The sequence below is a fragment of the Epinephelus lanceolatus genome, chromosome 6 (genome assembly GCF_041903045.1).
Source record: "Epinephelus lanceolatus isolate andai-2023 chromosome 6, ASM4190304v1, whole genome shotgun sequence".
NCBI lineage: Eukaryota > Metazoa > Chordata > Actinopteri > Perciformes > Serranidae > Epinephelus > Epinephelus lanceolatus.
Genome location: NC_135739.1, coordinates 21,069,180 through 21,088,621, shown reverse-complemented (window position 1 = coordinate 21,088,621; position 19,442 = coordinate 21,069,180). Strand labels below are relative to the sequence as shown.

General features: G+C 41.0%; 1 protein-coding gene across 2 annotated transcripts; it reads right to left on the bottom strand.

Moving 5' to 3' along the window:
- Positions 1–687: 687 nt before the first annotated feature.
- lpar3 (lysophosphatidic acid receptor 3) lies at positions 688–13,577 on the bottom strand. Of its 2 annotated transcripts, none has more exons than XM_033622360.2 (3): positions 13,113–13,577; positions 10,534–11,288; positions 688–5,608 (listed from the first exon to the last, which is right to left on the bottom strand). In XM_033622360.2, exons 2-3 carry the CDS (start codon positions 11,273–11,275, stop codon positions 5,280–5,282), a joined length of 1,071 nt encoding a protein of 356 aa, XP_033478251.1. In that variant the 5' UTR covers positions 11,276–11,288; positions 13,113–13,577; the 3' UTR covers positions 688–5,279. The 2 variants fall into 2 exon arrangements, with proteins under 2 accessions (XP_033478251.1, XP_033478250.1); XM_033622359.2 differs by having other exon boundaries at positions 13,143–13,573.
- Between the last annotated feature and the right edge of the window lie 5,865 nt (positions 13,578–19,442).

The following is a 19,442-nucleotide window of genomic DNA, read 5'->3' as shown; positions in this document are numbered from 1 at the left end:
CAGTGACTTTAAATGTTGTCTGAACACAAGCGATCACAACAAAACCCTTACAAAAAATCCTGACTAAAATTGGCAAAATTATAATTTAAATCAGGAACTACCTAATCAATGAATAAGTAAACAAGTGTCTAAGTGTTGTGAATACAATTTATATTAAATTGTAACATGTAGAGTGATTTGTGATGATGCAATGTCAGTCTTTATCTTAGACTGTCAACACTGTCCTTTCATTTCTGAAGTGAAACTCCTTGCTGCCATTTATCAGGTAACATACTGTGTGTATCGCTGTGCTCAGCTGAAACTGTGCTGGCAACTTTGTAGGAGAAACCAGTCAATCCTGTAAATTATACATGATTTAACGTTGAACTTGGCTTCTATACAAGTCCTGGTCTTTATGGCACAAGGGATATTTATATAACATCATACTCTGTGTACTGATGAATATTTTCCTTCTCTGCCTACATCTGTTTGCCCTGAGATTAAGACCAAACCAAACGACAGCATTTCTGAACATCTGTAAAATTTAATTGGCTTTTCAAGAATGCATAATTACAGCACAGCTGTAGAAAAAGGCCTGCCACACCACACAAGTTTACAGTTCATGTTTTTGGGAATGCAAAACCAGAGTGGCAGAGAGCAGTCACGACAGGTCTGCAAAGGGCTCTGCTGAGGACATACAGTACTCACTATGATATAGCATGTTTTTAATGGAAAGAACATGACTTAACTCAAGTCAAACCTCAACCCGAAACATAAACTGAATGCCATTTACATCACGAGTAATTTTCTATGAAAATGTACAGTGTTGAACCTTTTCTTCTGCTGCCAGAGGATGTTGGTTGTGCTTAGCGGATTAAATCCTGAGTGGGATTTTACTACATGAAAGGAGTTTAATTTGTGGTTGTAAATGTTGTAAAAGCACCTGAAGTATGACTGGGGAATGAAAATAGCTTTGAATTTGTGGCTGCAAAGAGAGACAGGTTATGAACACAAGACTTGCAGGTCGACTTTGAAGGGGTAACTTAAGCAAGACTCAAAGGCTTCTCGGGGAGAACAGACGAGCTACTGTAAACATTATGTAGTGTTTAACAGCATCCCTTCAAAAGAAATGGCTGTGATTTACATTTAGATGCACACAATAAGTTTATAACCTGCCAGACATGTTTTAATGTCTAAATGCATTGTAAGCCTCAAACATCTTCCAGATGTGTATGGGTGACATTGACAGGACAAATAGTGTCAGGCTGTAGTTCATCACAGAAAGACGTACTAAATTAGAAATACTCGTATGTGGTTATTTTTACTGATTCAAGTGCTTTGCAGTCTAATTCAGAAGAGGACCTTGTTCCTCCCATTTAAGAGTCAATTCTGCTCTTTTGCTCGTAATGTAACTGAGTGAATGGAAACTAGAGGTCACTCACTAATTGGCCCGACCAGATTAAATCATCCTTAAGTCGCAGCTCTTGAACAACAGAAATCTCAAGCAACGGTTCTTCATGAACTGCAGGACAAATCTTGTAATAAGTGTCTCAGAAGTGTAAAAGGAGGTAATCCTTTTGGTGTTTTTCTTTGTTAGTGCGCTAACACTTGCACTGCAGTGTTATCAAAAGTGTGTAGTCTTAAAACAGGTATTATCAGTGAGTGACAGTTACTTTCATTTAAAATCAGGAGACAGTCTGACTCAGTCAAACAGGATTTGCAAGTAATCTCATGGTTTGGTTTGGCTAATGTAAGTGCCAAGAGGGCGGTGCGTGCAACGTTTGAAAAGGCTGCAGCCGCTCGAACGTGCTCACAATGACAATGTTGGCATGCTGATGTTTAGTATGTATAATGTTTATCATGTTCACCATCTTAGTTCAGCGTGTTAGCATTTGCTAATTAGCACTAAACACAAAGTGCAGCTGAGGCTGATGGGAATGTCATTAGTTTGTGTACTACTTTGTGTATTGATTATGGCATGAGAGGAAAAGTGAGAGGTGTGTTTGGCTGTACCACATCTCACAGCTACAACAGCTAATGGGGATCCTAAATAAAACAAACAAACAAACAGTAATCCATCCAATAGTTGCCATTTCACTCAAAACCACCACCGCTAGAGGAAAAGTCTATTACTCTGAGGTGTTTAAGGGATTCTTCCACCCCCAAATGATTGTTTGTTATCATCATATTGACTAATTTTTTGGAATTTCAGTGACATGTGTTGAATTTGGGAACTTTTTCTCACGTGCCTCCATGGTGAACGCAGAATCCAAAAACAGAAAATTCTTGATAAAATGGAGTAAAACGGAACTGCATTTAACAACATCAAAACTATATCAAAACATCTGTTTACAAACTCTCACACAACTGGTGCAGTATAATCCAAGTCTTATTTATCCAGTTGTACGCTCAGTAGATACTTCCTAAACATGTGCAACGTTATGAAAACCTTACTATTTAAAGCACCTCTGCACAAACAGGGCAGGCGCACGACTCATCCGTGCCCAAGACTATTCATACAGAACTGTTGGTACTGAGCATATGGTTGGATAAATGAGACTTGGATTATACTGCACCAGCTGAGTGAGAATTTGTTTAAAAAATGTTTGGTATTGATTTGCTGTTGCTGTTGACTTCACTTCATTGAGAGCTGTTTGCCGTTTTGTGATTCCTGGTTCACAGTTGAGGCATGTGAGAATAACGTTTTCCTCCCTAAGTCAACATAACACAGGGTGAGTAACTGATTTACAAATGATCATTTGATGTACAGTATTCCTTTGAGGTTCATCATTGAGGAGCCATAAATGTCTACGAACGTTTGTGCCAATCCATTAGGCACATTTTGAAATATTCCACCAGATAAGTAAACTCTTTGACTGGTGGCACTGGATGAAAAGTCAGTGGAACACTAACATTTGGATAATGACGTGGACCATAAATGTCTGTACAAAATTTCATGACAACCCGTACCAGTAGTTGCTCAGATAGTTCAGTCCGGCCCAAAGTGGTGGACCAACTGACAACAATGCCATGAGCCCCACTGCTAGCAGTAGTAGTACAATACAGTACAATAAAACTGTAAGATTAACATTCTAGATAATATTAGATCATTTTAATATATGTACATATATATGAATATTATCTGACCCATTTTCGGTACTTTGTGGGAATCATATTCAACCTAATGTAAGTTCTGAAATTCATACTTTTCAACTGTGTGGTCGTAGTTGACAACAACAGCTGATCGCCAACAATCAGGCGTTGCTGCCATTCTCTGTGAGCTGCTCTTCACCTGCTCCATCTGCCCAGTTAGCGCGAGCTAACACAGCACAACATGATCTCGTCACTCCTCATCATATTTTACCATTTGGGCAGAAGCTCTGCAGCACCGGTTAACATCTGACACGAGCCATTAATCTCACACCGATATCAGAACGGCTTGACTCTGTCGTTAAATGTCTTAATAACTGTTGGGTAATGTTAGCCGTGTAATGCTAACAGTCAGCCCTGTTACTGTGTGTGTGATTTTGTCCCAGGCACAGAGCTCCGGTCCCACAGCAGTAGTCTCGTGATAAACAAAGAGAGATTCCCAGAGAGGGGCTCTGGGAATAAATACGCTAAATACAGGGATTGGCTGAATTTGCCTTAATTTTCACAATCGTGACATCCTGGAGGGGCTGCCTTAGGTGAAATCAGCCTCTGTACTTCTTGTTATTTCTTTATCATATCATGGTGTCTCAAAAGGAAAAAACAGACAAATAAAAACAGACTTATTATACAGGTTGTCAAGTTTGATGTTCGACATTAAAAAAACATAACAATTCCAAAAAATGTGTTACTTTACAAAATGAATTTTTATGATTTTAAATGTCCTGTTTGGAAGTCACAGGACATAGGAATGAACATGAATAATCTCAGTGTGATAAACAAACACCACCATTTCAGCTGTAAACCTTTCCAATCACCACTCTCGCATGTGGCTTTCCTACACTCCCAGGATAAAAATGAAATAGCTTCAATGGTGTCGTGTCTTTTACAGCAGGAGTGGCATAAATACTATACAGCAGGCTGAAGAAGAGTCATTTGAACCCTGTCAATGATTTAGCAATGGAAGCGTCAGAGCAGTCGAGGGAGAGAGGGACTTGTGTGTGTATGTGGGAGGGGTAGTTAGTCTATTCAGTCATATCCTCTTCGGTTCATGCAGGCACACATGGTATGCTGAAACTCCGGCAGGAATCCAGTGTGTCGAAACACCATTTTACAACCCCTGCCCTGTCAGGTGAGCAGCTGTTTTGTCAGAGCAACAGCAGCCACTCAGTGAGTTGGGGCAGATGCTACAGGGAGAACAAGTTTGCCTCCGTGAGGTGAGGCAGACTTTCAGAACTGATAAAAGATGACAGAGGGAACAAGAAAGGAGAGACTCTGTTATCTGTTCCCCACTGGCAAACCTGCTTCTCAAAAGAAAGCAGGGTGTGATTTTAAAACCTTAATTTTGCAAATGATGGCCGAAACATCAAGACCATGCTGTGCAGGCTGGCTGTCACGCAGCTGAAATTACTTCACCTCTTCCTGAAAGCATTTTTACAGGATGTACAAGAAGATACATACAGCAGCACACTAGCTGTGTTTAAAAACAAGAAATAATCTATAAGACTGAGCCCTCCACAAGCAAACCTTTAGTTTTATAGTACTTGACTACAAACAGGCTACACGTCTTCACTGGATCATCCACGACAGCTTCCTCAAAAGCTACACAGGAAGTAAACCTGAAGACAATCAGATGTACACAAATCTATATTAGTGGGGACGTTAAGTTCACCCTTTGCATGATTTTTACCCTTTTTAGAGGTAAAAATAGAAATGTACTGCTGTGTACTTCATACTGGTTTCTTTCTTCAGCCATTACAATGGAGAAGTTTCTAAGTTTAAATAACCCACAGGGATGTGATGAGGAAGACAAAAAGAGCAGGATGAAACAGCTACGAGAATCTCCCATTACACATGAATGGAAGTATTGTGTCCAAAACAGTAAAACCCTGAAAAAAACACATCTTTGCATCCTTTTGTGGAATTAGAAGTGCATCAAGGTCTCTTCTTATCTCCTTGTCACCAGCTCTACACTGGAGCAGCCAGCCTGCAGTGTCTCTTCAGGAAAGTACTTGTGATCTGAGGACAACAACGACCCCCTGAGACCAACTGGTGTAGTTTCTCTTTCAAGTCAGCTCCAATCTGTGTCTTCATAAGGTACGTCCAGTCAGAGCTGAACAGAAGTTCTGGATAATTCTTAACAACTTCCATTTTCAGGTCTTGAGTATGCCCTGGTCGTCATTTTTTGTCTCCTCCGAGGGAGGCTGACTGTTGCCTGTATCCTGAGCAGAGCTGAGCGGCCTGGAGTTGGCCTTCGTCGACCGCTGTCGCCGCGTGCCATTACCGATGCAGCGCAAAAGGTTCTTGAAGGTTGTCCACATTTCCTCGTCCTTGTAGGAGTAGATGCACGGGTTCATGACCGAGTTGAGTACAGCCAGGAGCAGCAGCCAGCGTTTTAGTTTCATGACTTTACAACTTGTACAGTGGAGGCCATCCAGCAGCAGAACCACCAGGCCAGGAGTCCAGCAGATCACAAAGGCCCCTTCAGGAAACAATAACACAAATCAGACAGTTAGGTTTTTGAAGCACTTATTTCTCACACGCATCATTTTTTTGTTCAGCATTAACAATATAATAAAGATATAACATGTAAAATATGCTGCATTTTCACTGCATGGTTCGGCTCAATTCGACTCTTTTTGGTACCAGGTCCTTTTCTCTATTTCATTTTCCACTGCAGATAGTGAAGCAAGTCAAGATGAGTAGAGCTGTGCAATGGAAATGCAGCATTAGAGCTCTTCAGCAGCGCTGGTGGGCATATTTTAATACCTTTAGACAGACCCAGGTTAGCCGATTCCAGTCTGAGCTAACAGACCACTGGCAGTGGATCATATTTATTGTATAGATAGAACAGTGGTATCGATCTTCTTATCTAACTCTCAGCAACAAACAAATAAGTTTCAATTAATTTATTTTGAGTAAAGGGGTTTAATTTGTTAAGGCTAATAAACTGTAATAATTTGTTTAATGATCCCTCATAAATCTTACTTATTTACCTTGTGACCTGGCCACCCTGTCGGAAACAGTTTAGCCAAAGCAAAACACCACCCACTCGCAGGTGCAAACTTTTTCAGTTTACAGCTAAACAGTACACTACAATATGTTTCTGTGGCAAGAAACAGGCAGTTACAGAATCTTTATTCATGTTTGATCAGTGCTGCCTACGTTGATAGTTTGACCTCAGGCAGTGTCTGACATGATTAACAGCTGTGTTAGAGACTCCTCAGCTCTGATTGGTTGTTTTCGGGTGAGCCTTGGTAGATTCTATTTATTTTTTCGCAACTGCTTATCCTGCTGGGGTCGGGAGGGAGCTGGAGCCTATCCCAGCTGACATTGGGCGAGAGGCAAGGTACATCCTGGACAGGTTGCCAGACTATCACAGTGCTGGCACACAGAGACGGACAACCATTCACACTCACATTCACACCTACGGGTAATTTAGAGTTACTATTTAACCTATTCTGCATGTCTTTGGACTGTGGGAGGAAGCCGGAGTACCCAGAGAAAACCCACGCTGATATGTAGAGAACAAGACTCCCCCACCCTGGATTCAGTAATTATAGTTATAGATATTAGTTTTAGTTGTTATATAATTAGGGCTGCAACTGTTGATTGTTTTAATTATCTATTAATCTGTTGATTTTTTTTTCATTTAATAGATTAATCATGTCAGAAAATAAGTGAAATTGTGGGAAAAAAGTGTAACAGTGTAAAACCCAAAGATTCAATTTACAATGCAGCAATTCACATTTGAAATCCAGGATTTTTTTTCCAGAAAGATTTTAGTTCTGTTCATTACACAAAATACTTTAAGGTTTCATGTAATGGAGCCAAAGCACAAAACATGTAAGATGATAACTTGCATCAAAATTCACTGTATTTTTACATCTTAATACCATTACAACAAGCAGACACAGGTTGGGAGTACAGGGCCATTATTGTGTTAAATACTTAATGCTGTGTGTTTGGTAAATAACACAGTGGCTCGCAGGGCTACTGAAGCAGCCAATTAGCACTCGATTTCAAACATGTTTGGGCACAAAACAGAGCAACTAAGAGATTTCTGGAACTGAAGGGAAGTCACAAGCAGCAACTTGTCCACACTACTTGCATCCCTACAGCCTCAATGCATCTGCAGAACAAAAACAAGTACTGTTCTATACAGCTCCCTGCTCTCTCTTTGTCTCACATACACATGTGTACACAGACAGAGAGGGTCTGGAGAAAGTGTTTTTATGTTTTTCACTGCTCTTAGGCCTGAAAGTAAAAAAGTTTGCCACATTTTTACAGTGAATTTCTATTCTTACACTCGGTCTTTTTCCTCATTTTCTTTGATGGCCCACATGTTCAAAATAAAGGCAACTGAATTGAAATTGGGTGAGACCCCATTTAATGGTCTTCCATTGGCAGTTTTTCATGTACTGAAGTTTAAAGTGGACTTTTCTTCCCCTTTAATCTACGACAGGGAAAAACACGCACACACATTTCAAGCATGTGTTCCTGTCCTCAGTCGGTATTTATTTGATGACGGTGGTTGCACTTAAAGAATGAAAGCAAAATCTGCATGTGTTGTTTGACGCTTCTCTTGACAAGTAGTCCTCAACGCTTTCAGATATCCTACAAATAAAACTACAAGAATGATCTTTTACCAAACAAGTGTCACCTAGAGTTACGTACAAGTGTAACCAAAACAACACAATAGACATCATTCTAAGAACTAAATACGTGCAGTTTCACACAATCTGTTCTTTACTCCTTCAGTGTCTGTGACAATGTCCGACTGTATCCCTGTCCAACCCTTGCACTCATTCATTTTTACTCGTTATAACAAAGCATGTGTGAGTTAAGCATCTCCAAACTGGTTTGTCCAGTTACCAGTTCCACCTAAGCAGACAGCCTTTCATCTGGAACAAAAGTTAACTTTTTTCCCCCCTGAATGATAAATCCCATGGAGCTCAACCTGACTGCATGCCTCACAAGTCTTAAGATTTCCTTACTTTCTCTCTCAGACAACACTGGTGTGTATTTGTCCTACCTTTTACAAGAATGCACTTTCTTTAACATACATTTCAGCCATCTCAACAGGGAATTAAACAATGACACTTGTGTACTAACACTTCCACAAGCTCAAGAGAACTCTGAAAAGCATCTGAAAGCAATCGCCAAAGTCCTCAAGTATAGGTCCCTCCCCCCCCCCCCCTTTTTTTTTTTTTCCAGGAAGGGTGGGAAGGAGGGGATGTTCACTGAAGGCCAGTGTGGTGTGGTGTGGATGGTTCGCCACACAGGCTCAGGAGCAGTGTCCTTGTGTCCTTGCAGGGAGAGATAATTACACAGCAGTCTGGAATACAGCGTGTACAAACGCAGGCAGCTCCTACGCTACAAACTGTATCGAGCTGTCTGGCCAGGCAACAAGCAGAGTGCCCAAAGAGACAAAAAACAGTGACAGACTATTATCCTACAGGGTGACCACTACATCTATCTCATGCATGTTTTTATCTGGATGACTATGAGGAGTGTATGAAAACAAAAACTAAGCACATTCAACACTGCGATGAACTTCTGTGATCCGCAGCACTTTTTGAAACGTCTTATCAGAATTCCTGATTTTGACGGCATGGCAACTTACTATGTACAATGTTATACTTGCATGAGAATATGCATTTAAAGGAACAGTTCACCCCTACATCAACAATACATATTTGTTCTCTTACCCGCAGTGCTGTTTAACAATCTGCACAGTGTTGGAGATATCAGCCGTAGAGATGTCTGCCGTCTTTAACAGAGCTAGATGGTACTTTGGAAAACTCAACAGCAATGTCTCTTTTCAGGAATCATGACCCAGTAACTGGATATAATCCACAGTGCTTGTTGTGAGCAGTTTCATGTGGGAATCAGGTTATGATTTCTGGAAAGAGACATTGTTGTTGTGTTTTCCAAATGTATGTTTTTGGCGCTTTGAGCACCACAAGCCGAGTGTCATCTAGTACCATTATATTCAAGAGGAAGCAGACATCTCTACAGCCGATATCTCCAACACTCAGAAACTGGCACACAAACAAACTAGATTTAAAATTAGCACTACAGATAAGAGAAAAAAATAAGTATATTTGATTTTGGGATGAACTGTCCCTTTAACACGCTATATTAGTGCTCCAGTTGAATATGTTTGTGCAGTCCTATTGTCCTGTTCTTAAAGGAAAGCGCTGGGAGGGGAACACTGAGTACAGTGCCTCTACCTCAAGGTATCTTGTTGCAACAACCGAACAAAGACAGCCAGATCAGGATATCTTACTGCCACATCTACAATGAAAATGCATGATGAAAGAAGGAAACACCTGCCTTTTTAAGCTTTTTTTTTTTATTACACTGGTTAAATAACGGAGCGGTGATGCAACAATAAGTCGATTCACAGATTAGCCAGTGAACAGAAAATGAATTGCCCACAACTAAATAATTAAAGGCCGATTTTCAACCAGCTTTGTATCATAACAATGAGCGCAGTATGTGTAAATGAACTGTGGTAAATTTCCCTCCATCTTACCAGCACTCAGATCTCTCTTGAATGCAATTTGGGAGTGTTTGTCACTGGCTGGCCGTCATATTGTTTTTGGGCAGGAAACTCTCATTATTGTTGTTTATTGTTTATTGGTCCGGTGCAGCACAGTGCATTCTGGTAACCTCTTAAGCAAGTGCAACAGCCATTTTCCTTTGTTTTCTCTGAACAGGCAGCATTAACTTCAAAGGTATTTGCGTTTTTCTACTGCACAGACAGCCTAGTTTTATAAAAAGACCATCTTTTTAGCAGTGAAATACTCCTTTAAGTGAGAGCTTAAGGTATTTATAGCACAAAATGTCAAACATTCTTCAGTTTCAGCTTCTCAAAAGTGAGGATTTGCTTTTTTTCCTGATTAACATCCTGTAAACTGAGTATCTTTGTCTCTAGAAATTTGTGAGGGGCATTGAATGACTGATCTGTTGAGCAAATAATTAAATGCAATAAGTGATAATGGGTAAACAAGCTCTTAGGACACTGTACAGCAAACAAACTTGAGTGCTAGACTTTAAGGTGACTAATGACTTGAGATACAGAGAAATAAAAGACACATTTTGCTGACTCCTCTTTTGCTTTCATTAAAGGCTCCCTCTAATTGCTGACAAGAACTCAACATGTTTACTGACAGCTCAAGTGTTTGTGTTATTACGCTCGAGCTTTTCCTTCATATCAGATGAACAGATTACAGTCCAGTGTGTTCAGCAGTGACGCAGCGAACTGCCTGGACTTTGTGACCCTGATGAAAGACACACAGCTGTACACCACAACTACTTAAACCTGACTAAAACAGGAATTATTCTGACTCACTGCATCAACGATGCTGCACAGACAGAATTTTTACAACAAACCCCTACCGAGCACAACCATGACCGTCTTGATGAGCTTGATGGGCGTCCTCTTGCGGTTAATGGAGCCGCTGGTGTGTGGCGTGAGCACCGCCGTCTTCCTCTTCACATAGGTGTAGATCCTCATGTAGATCACCACCATCACCAGGAACACCACCAGGTTAGACACAGACCAGAAGATCAGGTAGCTCCTGCTGAAGAGGGGAGCCAGCTGGGAGCAGTCGCTCAGGTTGCAGATGCAGTTCCAGCCCAGACTTGGCACGGCCCCCATGAAGATGGAGATAGCCCACACCAGCACAATCAGCAGGGTCACTCTCCTCTTCGTCAGGTTGCTATGGACTTTCCAGTTCATGACGGAGATGTAGCGCTCCAGAGCTATCACCAGCAGGTTAGCCAGCGAGGCTGAGAGACTGATGTCCAGAAGACCTTGGCGGATGAAGTATCCTTTGACTGTAAGTTTCCGTGACACCTCACCCGTGTTAAACATCAAGTAAACATACGCTATGCCTGCCAGGAAGTCCGAGGCGGCGAGGTTGGCTAGGAGATAGTAAAAAGGGTAGTGGAACCTCTTGTTGGTGATGACAGCAGCTATGACCATGGCATTGGAGACTAGGATGAAGCAGCAGAAGAGAGAGCCCACCACCTGCACCAGGATGAGCTGGGTTTTGTCCCATTTGTCATCAGCGCCGCTATTGTTGTAGAAAAAGCCCATGGACTCATTGTAATGACAGGTGTGATTCTGTTGGGCCATTTTAGAGGCGAGTCTGGAAAGAGAATGAGAAAACATCAGAGGGGGAACCATTTATCAATTGAAGTAGAGCAAAAATTAATAGATTAATTGTTATTTACGAAGCAAAAATGCCAAACGTCCCATTTCCTGCTTCTTAAATGTGAGGATATGCTGCTTTTCTTTCTTATGGCTGCTCAATATGCAGTTATTTTGACAGGTGTTGCGATTGCGATATGGGAATGGTTATTTTTGCATTTCATTTTCACTGAAACAAATATATAAAATAGTGATGATGTGATATTTGCTGAGGTCTGCACCAAACAAGCATGTTCACTTACATCTAGAATATAATTTGTAGGCTGAGGCATCTCTGCAGCACCACCATACTTAATGTATGATGGAATATTGTGAAACATTTCACCTGCCTGTTGGCTACAGAATAGATTTTATGATTCTGTTGTCTGTCTACAAAGTGTTCAACGGCCTCGCCCCCTCTTACATCACAGAGCTCCTCTCCCCAGATCACACTGTGAGAGAACTGTTCTGAGATCCAGGACTAAGTGTTATTGGGACAGGGCCTTCCTAACTCCAGGATTCTCTTCCGCCGACCATCCGATTCTCCCCCTCCACTGAGATTTTCACAAATCATCTTAAAACATCTCACTACTTTTTAACTGTGCATAATCTGGTTGTCTTTGTTGCTGTTGCTGTTAAACTGTGGTGACAGACTAAAGATAACAAGGATAGTTTTTGCGATAGATGCAATATTAACAGTAATGATAGGTTATTCTTTCTGTTATCATAATTTTATTGCTATTATTATTCAAATGTTTGTGTTTCTCTTCTTTCTTTTGTTTTCGCTTGTCTCTGTGTGTGCTGTGGGCGCACTTTGGATCAACTCTGTTTGTGTTTAAAGTGCTTTATAAATAAAGTTAACCTGACTTGACTTTATCAAACGGTTGCAACACTTTGCCATATTGCGATTTTGATAATATTTCAACTAATTGTGTAGCCCTATTCTTTTGTAAGTTAGTACACAGAATATCTTTAGGCTTTGGACTGTTGTTTTGACAAAATAAGACAATTAGAAAACATCAGTGATTTCTGGGAAATTGCAATTGTCAAAAAAAAGTACAACTTTTCTGTATTTTTTAATGTTTTGTCGACCAAACAACCAGTCTGATACTCAAGCAAATAACTGGCAGATTCACTGTTAGTGAAAACAATCGTTAGGCTTCGTAGCAGCCCTACATTAAACAATAATGTCAGTAATTATAATGTTAATAATAATGTCAAATACACTATATCTAGAAATGCCTAGGGGTTTAAATCTATCAAAGAACAAGTAAAATGAGATGATGAGAGAGATCAAAAGTGTAAACTGAAATGCTTTGTATGTCAAATCAGACCATAGTGCTAGTTCTAACCAAGGCCAAGAGAGATTTAATGACTCTAAAAGGCAAGTGCACATGCCAAACCCCATTTAGGCACTGGGAGATCACAGTCGGCTCCATTATTAAATTTGAACAAGATAGTGACCATAGTAACATTAAAAAGAGAGACTAAACAGCACTAGTGATATGAGAAGTGTCTGTGGAGTCGTTTTGAATTTTCTACCTGTACAAACACCAGCCTACAGACTTGAAAATAGTGAACCTAAAGTCTAAAGTCCACGTTTTCTCTGTGACTTGAGAAGCTTCCCTTTATGATGCAATTAACCTTACTACCTGTCGTTGGCCTACCAGACTTAAGCGGTGAGACATTCCCACAGAGGGACACAAACTCTTGCAGAAAACAAAATACAAAGCAGACCAAACAAAACCAAAATATAATCCCCAAAAGAAGAACAAAGAGTTACCGTGAAGAACAACCACCCAGGTGGGTTTACCTGTGGTAAAGGGCTGTGAGCGGTGAGTCAGTAGACGAGTTGCGAAATATTCCGTGCTGAGTTACTGAACATGTTTCCCCTGCTGCAGAGCGCCTCCGCAGCCGTGGACCGAGTGAAGTGACAGCACAGAGCCAGAGGACGAAGTGAAGGCAGGAAAGTTGAGCGTCTACACTTTGAGGCTTCAGCTCGGTGACGTAGAGGGCGTGTGCCACCCAGCCTCACATGTGAATTCCTCCGGTTGACCGCGCGAGGCCCCGCGAGCTCACGGTCCGAGCAAAAACACTGCGGTGAAGCGGAGACATGGAAACCCACCCACCGTTTCATCGGTTTTCATAGTGATCTACTCTTTTTTATTTTTTCTTAAAATCAATTGACAGTTTTATTGGCGCTGATTTTTTTAATGTATTTATCCCATCCCCAAATTATTTAGCTCACCTGGAGACATGAGTCCACTCAGCTCGCGCCTGTGCTCAGGGGCGGAAGTTAGATTTCAAATGTTAGGGGTGGGGGGTGGGGGGATAATACACAAATCCTCAAGAGCTTTGCTTTTTCAGATATTCCAACCCAAGTTATTAGAACAGAGCACAATAATAATTTTTGACATGTCTCCTCCATTAAATTGATGGTCATAACAATAATATTTTAAACAGCACAAGTGATGAAATTGATTATTAAAGCGGACTCAATCAGGGACTTATTTTGTAACAAAGGTCCTGTTTACATGACAGCGATTCCAACCGGAAATGGTAAACTTTCCTTGCGTTTTGGCTGATCGTTTATACAACAGCTGGTCATCGTGTACTACATTGCTGTCATTGTTCATTTTAGTCAAACCATACAGTTTGAAAACGAGGCGCGGCTCCAACTAGAAAACAATGTTTTGATGCATCGGATGTACTGAATGTGCATATTAAGGCAGTACAGGAGGAGGTGCACATTAATAATCCTCCAGGACTGTAACATGCTCATGTTTAACCCAAACAATGTGTCATGTGACTGCAGTTGGTTCAGATTGAGGTCGGAACATGTTCTCGCCACAAACAAACCGCACCAGAGTTCGGTTGTAATCGGACTGAGACCATGGCTGCGGTCGGAAAGTCTTTTTTGCTTGGGAAGGTTCCTAGCTGAGTGAAATGACCCGGAAGTATTTTAGTGGCCGCCATGATAAGAGCTGTTCGAATTCTCTAAACACTAAGGAAAGGAGGTTCAGTGCTTCCTTTCAGATCTCATTTAGCATAGGATACATCGGACCTTCCTAAGCGATAGGAAAGGAGATAATTTAATCCCACAATGCTTTGCTGGAGCAATATTTAAAGTGACCGACCGTTCACGGAGACAAACGAATAAACCCGAAGTAGGAGAAGAGGAAGAATGAAAGAAGCGACGAAAGGTAAAGAAAAAGAATAACTGGCTCTCAACATGACTGTAAAGTCACAGTTTCACCATGTAAGTCACCGTTACATGAAGCTTTGCCCATCTCATGCCATAACGTTAATATGCGTAACGTTATATGTTCCAAACTCTCAACAATATGTTAAACCCAATGCGAACTATAAACGTCACGCTACTTTTGTAACATTACCCAATTCAAGTTAATATTGTGGTGTAAGATATGCTCAGTGTGCATTAATCATATCACTATTTGAGCGTTGTTGAATTGCCAGCTTTTAGCAATATCATTAATTAATTTTTCTTCAGTCACAGATGCTGACATCTCTGCACTCATATGGACACATGTGCGGCTGGAGCACCTCTTCAGCGGGAGGCAGCCCTTTTTAGACTATTACGCAAATGAATTTCACCCAAACACTTTAGAATAAAGCCTCCCACATCTCTACCCTGTCCCCCCATTACTCATTTCTTGTATACGAACATCAGCAAACACAGAAAACCTGTCCATTTAGGCAGAAGATATACTGTTAATTGCACAGGTGCACCTTCATCCCTATGTATGCTCTTGTTATTTGTTCTTTTCTTTTTTTCTGTGTTGTTATTGTCACTAATGCAATGGAAAATCCAATAAACACAATTAAAAAAATAAAATAAAATAAAAAATAACTTCAAGTCACAATCATGTCAACATTTCAAGGTGTTTACTGAGTTTTGTGGCCGCTTTTAAACTATTGTAAGCAAATGACAAATGATGATTGATTGGCATAATAACACAGAAGTTTGTGTTTCAAGAAAAAGGGATATGAAACGTTTTTATTTAGATGATGTTTTTAATTCAACATGTTTGCAATGTAAGAATGGTATGTACAGTAGTAGATTTGTAAGCCATATTTGCCTCTCTTGCATACACTTGAACATTTGTCATAAATAATCCCAATGATTCAGGAGGGTGAGTGTGAGCAATCATTTTCAGCGTTTCAGTTTTGTGACTGCCTATCTATCTTTTTTAATTCAATTCAGACATTGGTAATTAAGTCATATTTTTCACCGTGCTGTCCATGTTTATATAGCCTGCATGAAACAACATGGTAAGTAGGCATGGGGCGGAGTACCTGAGATGCGCTTTTTGTAGTCCATCTTCGGTAAACTGTAGTTTCACTACGGTCGACCTACGTCACTGACATCCGCCGTCGCATGATGACGTAGCCCAGCGTAAGTGCGGTCGGATTCTCTCAGCTCCGCGGTTCTCTTTTCCTAAGTCCTTATGAATTCTCCTACTCATCTTTCCTTGACCTCGTGACGTTTCCCACCGAGGTCAAGGAATAGTGATTAGGAATAGACAATAGGAGGGACTTTCCAACCGCAGACCACCTCTTCAAGAAGTTCTCGGTCAGGTTGTTTTGGTGTGCACCCGAGTGTGATTGTTGTGTTCACACCCGCCCAAACAAACTGCACATAGGGGGATTAGTCTCGCCACCAGACAATCAGAGATCTCCGCCTTCTGATAGTCTGGGGACATTCCTTTCTAAAGTGTGTTTAACACACCGGCGAAAACGGCCGGCAACAAAGCAACGCCTCTTACATTTTTGAAAAGGACACGCCTTCTCGGAAATTTGCGCTCCCCCTTTTCTCGTCCGCAAGGAAACGAACACAGAGAGCTTGAAAATGGATGCCGAGAGATTAAACTCCGTTTTATCAAATGTGTGCTCATCCGTTAAGAAAATATTGTTTCCAGCGGATGTCTTAGTTACAACATGATTGAGCTAACTGGAGTAGTGTCATGTCGTATCCGACAAAGGGAGGCTTTTAACAGATGACGTCCAGATGTTAGCTTTGCTGCTAGTGTTAGCTGTCCCTGTCAACTGATGCTTTCTAGACATCGTGATTTCCCAAAACTGAATAAATACCACACATAGCGACACAAAACTGCTTTGCTAGCTCAATCATGTTGTAACTAAGATATCCGCTGGAAAAGATATTTTTTTCACGGACCGTTTAATGAGTTATTACCTATTACAGACACGGCTAACAGCTAACAGGGCTAACAACTAACGGTTAGCCCAGCTAAACGTGCACACAGAAATAGTAATGTTTGTTCAATCATTGTGTTTATAGACTTTACAAACATCGGATTAGTCTAAACGGTGATACAGTGATGTAAAAAATGTGATATATAGGCTACATATATATAGCTAAAAGCTCTGCTGGCTGCCTCTATAGTCCGGCCGGACGGATGAGTCATGGCCTTGTAAAAGATTATGCTTGTTTCTTTTAGTTGGCAAACGCGTCAAACATCCACTAACTTTGACGGAGTTTTCTGCGAGCATGGCTGAGCCATTTTGTACCGCTACACGTGTTTCTAGTGGGACTATGTTTACGAGCACAAGAGTTCAGCGAGCCACCGAAGGACCGCCCTGCAGATTTACTATTGGTTCTGCAACGTAGGGAGTTTTTTTAAACTCTGAAATTGTATCCGCCCGTCTAAACACAAAATCAGGGAGAAAGTCATCAGTCTTTAGTTAAGCAAAGTGTCTAAAGACTGACTTGTGAGTCTAATAGGGGGTAAACAAACTTGAGTTAGACTGAACCGAACCAAACAGGGCAGGTGTGAAAGCACCCTAAACTGACTCACCTACTCACTTGATATTTTCCTCCTGCACCTAAAAGCAATATATCAAAGTAATCAAAGACAAGACAAAAGGTTAAATAAATAAATTAAATAGGTTTTCACATAGACTGTATAATGGACATAGCTCCCATGACATCATGCTTTTTCCCCCCTTTTCTGTAACCACTTGTGTTGGTACAGGGCTGTGGGGGGTCTGGAGTCTATCCCGGCTGACATTGGGCGAGAGGCGGGGTACATCCTGGACAGGTCACCAGACAATCACAGGGTTGACACATAGAGACAGACAACCACTCAAGCTCACATTCACTAACATTTACACCCACAGACAATTTAGAGTCACCAATTAACCTAACAGGCATGTTTCTGGATTGCGGGAGGAAGCCGGAGAACTCGGAGAAAACCCACACTGACATGGAGACACATGCAGACTCCATAGAAAGGGGCCCCAGTCAGCCAGTGGATTTAAACCTGGGATCTTCTTGCTGTGAAGCAACAATGCTAACCACTGCACCACTGTGCAGTATGCTACCCCATCAGGATGTCACCCACTGGTTTGTGGAGTGCCATTTTGAAGCCTTGAGTTCAGCATTTCAGCCATCGCCATCTTGTTTTTTGGAGCCAGAAGTGACCATATTTGGAGGAGAGGCTGGAGCTGTGAAGAAGTGAGGGGTGGATCTGAGTCACTGACTGTGACGACACCTCACAGACAGCCTGTCACTCAAAGAGGCCTTAATAAAATATTAACAGGTAAGTTATATAAAAAAAAAAAACTCATCCCCATACAGTTGTCATGATGGGTGGGGGTGGGTCGATGGGGATTTACTCTGTTTTGGAGCCAGCTTCAGGTGGCCATTTGATGAACTGCAGTTTTTGGCACTTCCACATTGGCTTCATTTTTCATTGCTGAGTACAAGCAGACATTTGTGCCAAATTTGAAGATATTTCCTTGAGGTGTTCTTGAGATATCGTGCTTGAAGAAAAGTCCATAATAATAATTTGTGTGAAGGAATATTTCTTATAGGACTTTGTTCATCTTCTTTACACAAGCATCTCATCACTCCTCCAATTTATTGAGACCCTTTGGAGGAGGCCTCACCCCTGGACTCAAGTATAAACTTTATATAAAGTAGTTAAAACTAGCTCTGACACTATCAGCTACATCAAAAACTATACCATATAAAAATATAGTCAGTCAAAGGGGATGTTTTTCTGCTTAATAAGTACTTTTACTTCATATACTTTAAGTGTATTTTGCTGGTACTGCTGATGTAATTTTACTTACAATATATGGTACTATTACTCAAGTAAAAGGATATCAGTTCTTCTTCTTCCACTAAAAACAGCTTTGCTTCGTGACTTCTTTCATCACAGTGGAGATGAAATTCACAAACACTGAGCCGCCCCTTTGCACAAATGTGTGAACCCACAGATGGGTAAATTTCCCTTTAAATTGAGGGTTGGGTGTTTAGACCTGCACATCTGGTCATATGAAAATCCCTAATCATTGTGGTCTTTTAATGCAGCGCTCAGTGAGAGGTGAGGTTTGAGATGGCAAACAGACACATATCGACATTTGTTTTGAGCTGGTGCTCTGTTGAAAAGTAAGAGTGATGTTTGTTAAGCCAAACTAAACACGTGTTGAAAGGAAATCCTCGGAGTCAATGTCCTGTTCTTATCTTTGGAAAGGATTTGATTTGTTCTGGTCTCAGTTTTTAATGCTTGGGATCAAATATGACTAATATAAGGGCAACATTGCCACATAGGAAAAATACCGCATGAGGTGGCTCTTAATGACGTGTTGCCTCATCAACAGGTGTCGTTAAACAACCTCTACCTAAAGCACTTTGTCACAATCAGGCTGAAATCAGTCAAAAGAGGTTCTGGATGACATTATGAAGTAGCTCACTTGGCGACTGAGGTCTTTGCTGTTGATAACTCTTTGAATTTGATCCAGCATGTTTAGAGTTTAAGGTAACACCCTTGATTTTATCAAGTTGAAAGTACTCACACTCAAAGTGAGAAGTCGTGCTCCAGCTTGTCTCAACATTTAAACTGGCTTGTAGATTTGATGATGAAACTGAGTCATGCTGTAGTTTGTGTTTGGCCGTTTGTTTGTCCTTTATGCATTTCAGAGAAACCTTTGAGGAAGAAATGTGTTGTACTGTAATGTTAACATTTCATCATCAAGTGCCCGTCACTGCTGATGTATTACTAACCGTGTAATAATCTATGATCGGATTAAAATTTTGGATGAAAGATGGGAAACATACTCACGTGAA